Here is an 11,921-nt window from a genome sequence, read left to right as displayed (position 1 = left end):
TATATATATATATATATATATATATATATATATATATATATATATATATATATATATATATATATAATTATATATATGGGTCATTGACGTATAAGGATTTTCGAAAGGCCAATTTTAAAATACAAAAAATAATAATATCTATTGTAATTGTTCAAACATTAAGAATGTTGTGTACACATAAATTCATATAAAAAATTTAAAATGAAGTGATTTTAGTGTTTTTTCATCTAGATGAATTGGCCGTAGCCTTAAAAAATGTCATGTGGTGCGACCATGATTTATATTAAAAGTAAATAATTTCCTTAAAATGCTTCTCAGTAATTAAAGTGTTTAGAAACAAAGTATTTTCATTTAATTTGAGTTTTTGTAAATAATAATCTCTTATTTTTGTTCTATAATTTCAGAGTTGCCTTCTTAAATGTAGTTAACAGACTTATTTTTCCTGTAAATTGCATAAAACTGATTAAAAAAAATTTAAAATACCATTCACTTAAGCATACTGTAGCAGTGATTCATATTTCAACCACAGAAATTAGATATTTTATTTTTAATTTAATACAGTTATTGCTATTATTGGTCGCACCACATGATGAGTGGTCGCTCCAAATTATACATAGACCTTATATCATTAAAAATTTATTTAAAGAGACGTGTGAAAAGTGCAGCACGTGGCATTAACTGCAGGCATTTCTTTAGCACCAGTTATTTCTGTACTTTGCCCAATATTGGCTGCTCAACTGACCCTTTCGCCGGGAGTTTGATTAACAGGCAGTCTGACACATTATAACGCCGAATCCGTCATTTTTGTCCAACAAACAAACCAGACAGGAGAGTAGATTAACGTCGGTGGACTTGAACTTGAAAAATGGTGTTTATTGACATCTTTTCACAGTTGAAACAAGATACCTTCTGATGTTCATTCATGTTTATTTCGTGCTATGAATAGCAAAGATGAAGAGATGATCAGTTCATGTGCCGCTTGAACTGAGGCACTACAGCGATCTGTCACGACACGTTAAAGAGCCACAAAACAGTATTTGTTGTTTGGATTTCTTTAAAAAAAAATGAAAAAATTTGAACACTGAGACTTTGTTTCATACTAAAAGTAACCAGCTCTGTCTTGTCTGTCAGCTCATTGTCAGTGTCCTCTTTGATGTATTTTTCAATGCGTGAGAACATAATGTATGGCATAAAAGTGCCATGGTTTGTCAGACGTAGCAACAGTAACTAAGGGGGGCAGGTCTTTGCAAAAGGTCAATTTAGAGTAGGGGGAGGTTGCTGGTTCAAGTTCTGAGATAACATGAACATCTTTCTTATAGTAGAAAATGACATCTGGAATTTGTGCTAGAGTGCAGGGTCAGAATTAACATGCTGCCTATGGTGAGCGTTTATTTTACTTTGCTTGGCAGTGGAATCTGGCAGAATAGATTTAAATGATTATTAATAAATAAATAATAAATTACTAATAAATGCATAATTACTACACTAAAATTACATGCTCTGAATAACTGTTTTTGCTTTTTTTTCTCATATTGAACAAAGTCTGAATTACGTCTGAAATGACCCAAATTGCATAAAAATCTATTCCAAATTATACTAAAATAAGATATTTTATGTATAGAAACCATCAATTGAATATAAAAGCACAAAAACTGCCAATCTGGGACATATATCTATAATGTAATAAATTACTAATAAATGCATAATTACTAAACTAAAATTACATGCTCTGAATAACTGTTTTTGCTTTTTTTTCTCATATTGAACAAAGTCTGAATTGCGTCTGAAATGACCCAAATTGCATAAAAATCTATTCCAAATTATACTAAAATAAGATATTTTATGTATAGAAACCATCAATTGAATATAAAAGCACAAAAACTGCCAATCTGGGACATATATCTATAATGGAATACACTCTGCAGTGGTCGCACCACATGATATTTGGTCGCACCATATGATATTTTCAAATTCAGTCAAAATTTACAAGCACCGAATTGGCCACCTTAACAAAACAAGCTAGCTTCCCACAAAAAGGTCACTATGAAATTTATAATGAAAATAAATACTCGCAGAAATAACTTAATATTCATTGTTTTTTGAGGTCATACCACATGATATCCAAATGTGGTAACTACATAACAGTCGTTAAAAAGTTTTTTTTGGTATATGATGCAAAGTCCTATCTTTGAATGGATTTCAACATAAAAGTCCCAAAATGGTAGTTTCTTGATGGTCGCACAACATGATCTTTCATAAAATGGAAATCATCGGACAAAGTTTGTTTGTATATTATGATGGAAATATAAATACAAATGCTTTGCAATTTTACACAGGATTACAAAACACTTTTGCCAAATAGTGAAAAAAAAATCATGCCAAATAGTGCATAAAATTAATTTGAATAAATTTTGCGTAATTTCAAAGATGTTTACAAAAAAAGTTATGGCCGGACGGTCGCACCACATGATATTTTGACACTTTGAATAACAGAAAAATTACAAATAGCTAATGTTTTTTGAAAAGTTAAATTGAGTTTAAATTGAGAGGTCCTTCATATATATGGCATCTTTTTTATGCATTTATGCAATTTTTAACTGAAAAAAATGCAATTGGACAGAAAATGTAGGCGTCACTTCATTGACCCATATATATAATTATATATATATATACATTTTCAGATATTAATATTAATATGTATTGTTGCATATACATGAAAATAATATACAATATACCATTTGAATGTTGGGGGTTGGTAAGATTTTTTTATGTCTTTGAAAGCATTTATTTGATCAGAAATACAGTATTATATTATCAATGTTGAAAATAGTTCAATATTAATTTTTTTGTGGAAAACTTTTTTTAGCAATTCATTTGAAATAAAAATCTTTTGTAAGATTAGAAATGTTTTTTATTGTCAATTTTAATCAATTGAATGAATTAAAATTTGTTCTAAAATATCAAATAAACAAAAAGAGTAAAGAAAAAACTAAATAAAATCTTTCATTATTTAAAAAAAAAACAGAGATTTAGTTAAGGTCAATACCTAAAACATGAAACAAATCTGCCATTTTAATACATTTGATTCATAAACCACATTAAAGACACATTCTCTGACCATTTTGCTTCACAGGTAAATTTAATTTGTTTTAAGGAGGCTTAGATGAGGGCACTGGAAAGCAAGACAAATATGGCATTTATCATGCATTTAGCAAAGATTTTATATTAATGGATGATTTGTCTGCATTGATTTCTGATTCAAAGGTGAGCTTGTGATTGTTTGTTATTTGTTCAGAGTTGCAGCTGTCTGTTCCCACCCCCCCAGCATCAGCCATATCTGACTGATTTTAATGCTTCCTTTCTGCCACATGGTCTGTCGTCACGACGACACAGCGTGACTGAAAAGCAGAAAACCCATTTGCTCCAACTGCTTTAATCAAACACACTCATTCATTATTCAGAGCGCGTGAGAGGGTGCAGGGGGCAAGCCAGAGTGTGTGTGTGTGTGTGTGTGTGTGTGTGGACTATTGGAGTTTGAGTCAGTGCACATTCAAATAATACAAGCAAAACAAGATTTTTTGAACATATAAATATGTCAATCCGATTGCTAAACTATAGATGACAAATAGTTATCATACGAAAAAAAACTTTCATAAAAATAGGTCTCAGCTGGAGGCCCGAAGAAAAGCCAAAAAGCACACAAACACACACACAAACAAGTGAAGAAAATCCCTAAGACTTTAGAAACTCACAGAGAGAGGTGAGAGAATGAGAACGAAAGAATGAATTGGTTTCCTAGGTGGAAACTGGGAAAGTAATCTGGACGCAGGTCAGTCGGGACGGATCTAACTGCCAGCTCTCCATGGGCGCAGAAGAACAAACTAAACAGCGCAACACACACACACACACACACTTGTGATTCTCTTTGCTTTATACACACAGCACAATTCAAAGGGACAGAGGCAATCAAATTCATCCAGTCAGAAGCCATTAAATCAGAAAATATACTGTACTGAACAAGACAAGCCACATGCAGACACAGAGAGAGAACATTGACTGATATAATAACCTGTTTTAATGGCTCTAATCCAAAACCTAGTGAGCAGCCTACGCAAACAGGATTTTAAGGTATCAGAGGTGCACTCTTGACGCGTCGGCTATTTATAAAGGTAGGCAGCATTTTGATTATGCTGCCTTCTAAAACCTTTGGCCAAATTCTATGGCAGCATTGCATGTAGACTTTATGGAGAATGCAGTCCATAAATGCACTGCGACAACTTGTGAAAAACAACGTTATAAACAAACAAAATACAACTTACTCTAGTGCACAAAAGTACCGTTGGGCAGTGTGTATGGAACCAAACTGAACAACTAGTTGTTAATGACATATTTAAGTGCACATCAGAGACGTGTCTCTCTTCTCTATCCCAGGGAAATCCCAGTATCTCCCAGTATGTCTTGACTTATTTGTGTTGCCTGACCATGAAAAAAAAAACATGATAAACTAAAATCCAAATGCTTTATCTTGGAAAAAAGCCACATACCAAAATATCACAACCTGTATCTGCCTACTTTATTAACTCCAATAAACTGGATTGATTCATGAGCCAAAACCAAACAACAAGCCCAAACACGTATATTTAATAAGCGTGCTTATAATAAGTGGACATGGCAACACTTCAAGAGTGTGCTTTGACTTTGAATATGAAATGTATTTGTGCATTTTTTAAAGTATTAAAAAGTATTAAATTATGTACTAAATTATGAGCAGTTTTTAAAATAAGTACAAATTAATAATACATTTAAAAAACTGAAATATAGCGCCAAAACATACAAAAAATAATAAAGTATTAAAGGGGCAGTGAGGGAGTTTTCACATCAGAATTTTCTTTTTCAAACTTCAGAATTGATTCTGAGCTTAAGAGTTTTTTTCACATATGTGCGATGTGCAGTCGAATTTTGTTTGTGTGTTTATAGCATAGTTGAAAAGACAATAGCATTGGATTGGTGAATCTATTTTTTCAAAAGTGAAATCACTGAAATCAGCAGTGAAGAGCACTATGACACAAAAAGTTACTGCCATTTGTAAACCACTCCAAATATGTTTGGGATTTGGAACATAATGTGCACATTTGTACATTTGTAAAATCATCAGTGTTAGATTTAGACAGAGCGAGTGACTGAGGATGTAGAAACTTGTGTAGGATGTTCTGTCAGGTCACCACTTGAGCTGCACATGATATAAATGGGAAAGACTGCCCTAAAGGCCTAGATGTCCTTTAATATTAACAGCAGTTTTGCAAACTTACTCAAATAAAGTGACTCCTTTACAGAGTTAGAACTACATTAGAATGCCAGCAACAGCACAACACAAACACTCCATTCACAAAGGGTCTGACAAAAACACAGAGGGAGTTCCATCTTAAAGCCAGATTTTCTCTCCACCAAGATGTTTTAGGAGAAACAGACACTGAGGGAGAACACTGAAATATTCATGATGCATTATTATAATGAGATCAAATCTGCTGACTCTGACTCTGTCTGGCACCAGTTTAAAGTACAGAGGTTGTGGTTGTAACAGTAAGAGTTAATGGATTGAATTTATGTGATGAATATGAAAGAGGTGAGGTTACGACTGTGAGTTTTGGTGCAGACCCACAGGAATTATTTATACAATGAGCATCTGTACTGAAGACAATAAAAAATAAAGCAATTATAGTTCAGTTAGTTTTGTGAATTAGTATTTCAGAGTAATATCAGCTTTAACAAATCACCTTCTAAAGATAAAATATTGATTATAGCACCAGTGTGAATCTCACAAAACCTGTCAAGAACATGCCAGATTGTATTTCAGCCCAAAATCGACAATTTTATAGAATTAGCATTACATATTTCGTAAATATAATATTAAGTCTGTTTTAAGATGATAAAGATTTTTTTTGCATTGTGACATTTTCATAACTAATGTTTCATACTTCAAAATTTATTTAAAACTAATTATTTGTAATGAAGCATAATTTCTACATAATCCTCATTAACATAATGCAAGAAAAAAAATAAATTGGTATAATGTAAAGAAAGGATAGATTCAGATAGTTCAGTCTTTATTCATCATGCCAGTTTGCTGTATTTTAATTTATGCTGATTTAAATACAAAAGTCATTGTTATTACAGTAAAGAGAATCTAATGAGAATCACAAATGTGAGTAACGAGAATTACAAAAAAAACTCATTACGATAATGAGGATTTGGGGGATGTGCTAAATTGCACACTATAAATAATGTAAAAATGCTAAAGAAAGAAATCTTTAGGATCCTAAAAAGGCTTCATTTTATTAATCTAAAATACAGTTTATTTTGAATTTCAGGTTGGAACGTGACCTTGTTCATATGACATGGCATAATATTAGTAAATGCATTAGGGCATTATGGCTTCAAATTCAAAACAATCACAAATTGCAAAAACTGCCACTACAGGACCAGTCAAATGAGAACAAGCAAATAGTGATGTTTATCAGTATTAAGACAACATGTAACATATGGAATCCTGACAGAAAGAGCGAGAGAGCGAGAGAGAGAGAGTGGCAGATGCCATGATCGATAGAGTGGTCAGGTCTTTCCCAATCCTTCAGCATAAATCATCAGCCATTATGATCATGCAGTCCATCAGCAGAAACATAAAACCCTTTGCAAATAGATCTGATGGGCATTAGTCATACCTCACACACTTCAGAAACACACACACACTGCATTTTTCCAGTGCTTTTCCGAACTCAAAGAGCTACATGACATCCTGGAAGCAGATACTCACTGGTTTAGTTCCACGTCTAAAATGAAGGTCTGTCCGAAGGCCTGCACCTGGAAGCTAGCCTGTGCCATGTGGTTCTGTAAAAGAGACAAAACAAGACAATACCTGGTCATTCTCATCTCTTACGATGCCACACATGATCTGAGACAATAAAAACTGTAAAATTAGAACATATTTGGTGTTTTGGGAGAGAGAAATATAATTAGATATTGTTTTTATGCCAAACTCCAGTCCTCAGTAGGATTATTCACATTCACCAATTTTTGTCAATCCGAGTGAATTCAATTTAATTTCAGATTCTGAAAGTTTTGTTTATATGAGCCCTAAACTTTGCAATCTGATTCACATTTTTGTTTACATGTGCATTTACTTCAAGTGTGTTTACATGCAATGTGTTTTTTTTCCTATTGATCGGATTGCTTCAGGTCAGCACCGCCCTTTCATTCTGATATAAATTTAATTCTCATTGAGGTGTTAACATGAAGGCTTTTCAATCTGATTGTGCATCAATTTGATTACTAATGGATTATTTGGGTGCATACAAAAGTAGCTAGCATCACATGATCCCTCAGAACTAATTCTAATATTCTGATTTTGGCTTAAGAAACATTTCTTATTATTAATGTTGAAAACCGCTGTGACGCGCAATAACCTCAGGATTCAGGATTCTTTGAAGTAGAAAATGTAAAATTGTACTACCACTTTTTTATGGTTTAATGCATTCTTGTTAATCAAAAGTATAATTTTATTTCGTAAAGAAAAAACTCAAGGTGCCACACATGAGCTGAGACAATAAAAACTGTAAAAATTAGAACATATTTGGTGTGTCGGGAGACAGAAGTAAAATTAGATGTGCTAATTGCTTTTTTTTTATTCATCACGGGTACACTTTGATGTGCAGGACTGGTGGCTGTGTGTGTGTGTGTGTGTGTGTGTTCGCTGATGGTTAATTCACTGCCTGCTTGGGGCCCATATGGCCAGGGCCGTATAACACCCCCTCAGGGGAAAGAGAAGCTTTTGGGTTGCAGCGCATTGTTCGCGTAGCTTGTTAGTGGATGTGTGTGTGTGTGTGTGAGGGGGGGCAGACAGGGCAGAAATAGAAGCATATGAGGGAGGTGAGGGGAGTCTAACACCCCCCAGGGAACACACCTCTCCCTAAACCAGCAAAGCCTAGTTATCAATAAAAATGGGAGGAGAACGAAGGGGTGGAAGAAATACGGAGGGGGAGATCCTCTACACTTCACCCACCAGTGACCCCCTGAATGAAGCTACCCTCCCCGAGACACACCCACATCCATCTACTGCCCCTCGAATTAGTGTGTATTTGAGTGTCATGTCTACACAAGATGCACAAAAACACACAAATCTAATAAAGAGATTCAGAGTGTTTTCTAGAAACTGTGTAAGATGAGAGGGCTGCAGCTTTCTGCCCATTACGTCTTTGGTATCATCGATTGCCGTTTCATCATATTAGCGTTTTAAACTGTTCAACTTGATTTTTTTCTGATCTACATTTTGTGTTAAATATAGAAGATCCAAAATTAGCAAGCTTCTCTTTGTTTGTTTTTTCAGGCATCAGTGAACATTTATAAATAAATATAGTCTTCAATCTTCAAAAAGTAATTGTAAGCCAAAACGTGGAGCTAAAAACAGACCTGAGTGTAGTTGAATGTATTTATGAAAAAATATATTTCACTGGCATATGCTTCTAATCCAATCTCTAATGTAGTATGATATATAACACCACAACGATTAAATCAATACTATGCATTGGCATGATGAAAAAGCCTTCGCCTCAATTATACAGAGCTCAGCTGCAGACGTCAGACAAAGGGTTAAGCCGCACACGTGCACACACAGCCCGAAGCACAAAACAGCGACGTTGGGACACATGTACAGACATTCTAACCGGTCAAAGAGACTCGTTACAGTAACGAGGCCACGAGCGATTGCATATTTGTGCCTTTGAGAATTATTCAGTCACGCAAAGTACGAGCAACAAAGTACCTGAGCAGTCAGGATGGACAAAATGCTTAGACAATTGAGCTTTCACTCACAAATCATTCTAATCAGCATATTAACATGATGTCTGAAGAATCATATAACACTGTGATAGAGTAATGGCTGCTTAAAATTCAACTTTGCAGTTGCAGGAATATACGTTATTTTATTCAAATAGAAAACAGTTGTTTTAAATTGAAATAATACTTCAAAATATTTTTACTGTATTTTTGTATTTTTCAACCTTGGTGAAAAACATTCTAAAAATCTTAATTATTCCATACTTTTTTACCAGTTATATACATCAATTTTACTTTCAAACATTAAATACAGATCATTTGTGAGTCAATGTGATATCAGCTCACTCAGAGTGTCTTTATTCACTATCTTTCAAGCCAGGCAAAGCAAGAACAAAAGAAATGGCATGTCATAGAAACCTCTAATAGCATTACACGCTCAACCGAGAAACCAAATACAAAGTACATTTAACAGTTTTTTCCTTTTATCATCATGGCCCAGGTTTTGAGTCTTCAATGTTTTGCTGGATAATGGAATTGGAGTTACATCATTAATCAGTCTCTGATATTTCTGTGGTATAAAATAATGTAAAAAACAATAATGCAATATTTATTTAGGCTGATAAATTTCCAACACATGAGCTGCTCATTTGTTCTTTCTGTGTCCTTTGTGTTTCCAAAGCTGAGATGCCTCAGGAGGCCTAAGCAGCACCAGCATCTTCCGGTAAAATGTGCTGTTTTGGTTCATTATATCACCCTTAAATGACTGGAATTAACTTCACAGCGCTCTCAGACAACCCAGTGCCTGACTATAAGACTCGGAAGGAGAGTAAAAGAGAAAAACATAAACATCTTTCCAAGAGCAGCGCGTCTCTAATGGCAACGGGAGGAGAGAGCATCCTTGTGACACCCAGATGACATCCAAACATGAGATGAAAAATACACACCTGTTTACTGTCAGATCTCAATCGAAGCCGTGTGTTGAGAACATCATGAGCGGCCTGACTGTCTCCATCCACTCGGTACACCAAGCGGACCGGTACCGTGTTCTCTCTCCCGAGGAACCTGGCGACATCACGCCGAGCCCTCGTCTTTACCAAGGCGTCTCCTATGAATAATAAAAACACGGGAGCATGTTTTTAACATATAACACCTATATATTTTTCTCTCGATTTACATGTATGAAATTGGACATAATATTCTGTTTAGATACGATAAATAATGATAAATCACGGCTCAGGGTCGGCTATTTACCGTTACATACATATTAGTTGTTTACATCACCTGAAATGAATGCAGTGGGCGTAAAATACGACACTAATATGGTAAAAAATACGCCATAATTGTTTAGTTTTTTATGAAATATATAAAAATACCCCCTCACCGTAATGAGGCAGGGAGAAGCTGGTATGTATCACAGAGCTCATCACCGCTACAAAGAGGCACAGAAAGGAACTCCCGACACGGAGAGGCATCATTCCCGCATCCATTCGGTTCAGAAAATCGCGGTTAATCATATATATCCCAAATTACACGAAACACGAGTTAAATCCCAAGTTAAACCCGATTTCCGTCTCCCTCAGGAAGGCGCACACATACTCTCGCGCGCAGCCTCTGCATCGAGACGCGGCTTGCGCAAGCGGCGGGCGCGTTCTGGAAAACTAAAATCAGGACCTTTTTTTCTTCGCCGAGCAGAAACCACCACCTCCTCCTCAGCAAGACATCAATCATATCCAGCCGCCTCACTGCAGAAACGCCTCATAAATATACATGAGCGAGCTGCACGCGGGATGATGGGTAGTGTAGTGTGCGTGTAGACCTGCTGTCACCTTCTGCGCCAGAACTGATGCATTATGGAGCATAAGAACAGTGAAACACAATGTATTAAATAGTACTAGTACTAAATAATAATGCATAATGTTACGCCCTTGTAGTATGAAATCATGCATATCATTAGTACACCAGGCAATATTATGCTTTATGCACTAATAATTTTATAATGCCCAGAATAACCAGAAAAAAGAAAACTATTAAACAAAAACATAAAATAATGTAACAAAATAAAAGTAACAAAATAAACAAAAAGCTGTGGAAGCCATTCAAAACAAATCCCAGGTTTACCCCGTAAATAAATACGTTGTGTAATAAACACATTTTTCATTAGCCCATTAGGCCACTTAAAGTAGAGCTTCAATTTGATTAAATAACACAGAATTGACATTTGTTTAACATATTTATGCTACATACAGAAGTGGTTAATTGGACTATACCATTCAAAAGTTTGTGGTTGATAAAAATGTAAGCTTTTGAAAGAGGTTTCTTATGCTCACCAAGGCTGCATTTACTTAAAAGTAATATTGTGTTTATATTTTAATATTTATAAATAGCTGTGAATTTGAAATGTAATTCATTGTTATGATAGCAAAGCTGAATGTTCAGCAGCCATTACTCCAGTCTTCACTTCAGTGTCACTACTGTTACAACCACCTGGCTCTGAGTGAAGGAACATTGCCAAAAGGGGAGGCCACACAGAAGACTAAGTTTAACAAATAAACATTTAATCAAGAATAAATCAAATAATACAAAAATTAAGTATAAAGAAAGAAAGAAACGAAAACAAAACAATCCAGGGCTGGAGAGGGAAGATGAACGGGGGCCCAGTCCAGAACACACACTGCTCTCTGAATCTCCGTCTTTTAAACCCAAACGCCAAACACAGGTAACACTCACACCTGTACTTGATGCTCGCTCTGAAAGAGAGGCAAAACCACGGAACACCATCACCTAGTGGAAAAATATTAAAAAGAGAACACACTGGCTGTAACTGTCACGAATTCGGTTCATGGACTTCCGTTTATTCACCACCAGATGTCACATTTTCCATTACATTGACTCTCGCACTACACAAACTGTTGCATAGCACCCCGGACTACATTTCCCATCATTCTTTGCACAATTTGCACACTGCCCTGATTGCACTCATTGCACACAGCTGTTTCTAATTACCTCATTCACTATATAACACCCACTCTAACCACATTTCTCTGCTGAGTATTGTTTAGCCTGTACCCCTTTCCGAGTCTCCGTGTTTTCCT

General features: G+C 35.2%; 1 protein-coding gene across 1 annotated transcript in view; it reads right to left on the bottom strand.

Annotated features, from left to right (window-relative positions):
- Positions 1-10,512, bottom strand: part of LOC107592498 (disintegrin and metalloproteinase domain-containing protein 22-like) — a 30,046-nt gene extending 19,534 nt beyond the window's left edge. The window contains exons 1-3 of the mRNA XM_016282032.1: positions 10,211-10,512; positions 9,774-9,934; positions 6,812-6,885 (exon numbers count right to left, since the gene is read on the bottom strand). Coding sequence (XP_016137518.1) covers positions 6,812-6,885; positions 9,774-9,934; positions 10,211-10,343 — 368 coding nt within the window. The 5' untranslated portion in view covers positions 10,344-10,512. The remainder of the gene's footprint in view (positions 1-6,811; positions 6,886-9,773; positions 9,935-10,210) is intronic.
- Between the last annotated feature and the right edge of the window lie 1,409 nt (positions 10,513-11,921).

This window comes from Sinocyclocheilus grahami, unplaced genomic scaffold (assembly GCF_001515645.1).
Source record: "Sinocyclocheilus grahami isolate Dianchi unplaced genomic scaffold, SAMN03320097.WGS_v1.1 scaffold153.1, whole genome shotgun sequence".
NCBI lineage: Eukaryota > Metazoa > Chordata > Actinopteri > Cypriniformes > Cyprinidae > Sinocyclocheilus > Sinocyclocheilus grahami.
This window is presented reverse-complemented; position numbering and strand designations above follow the sequence as displayed.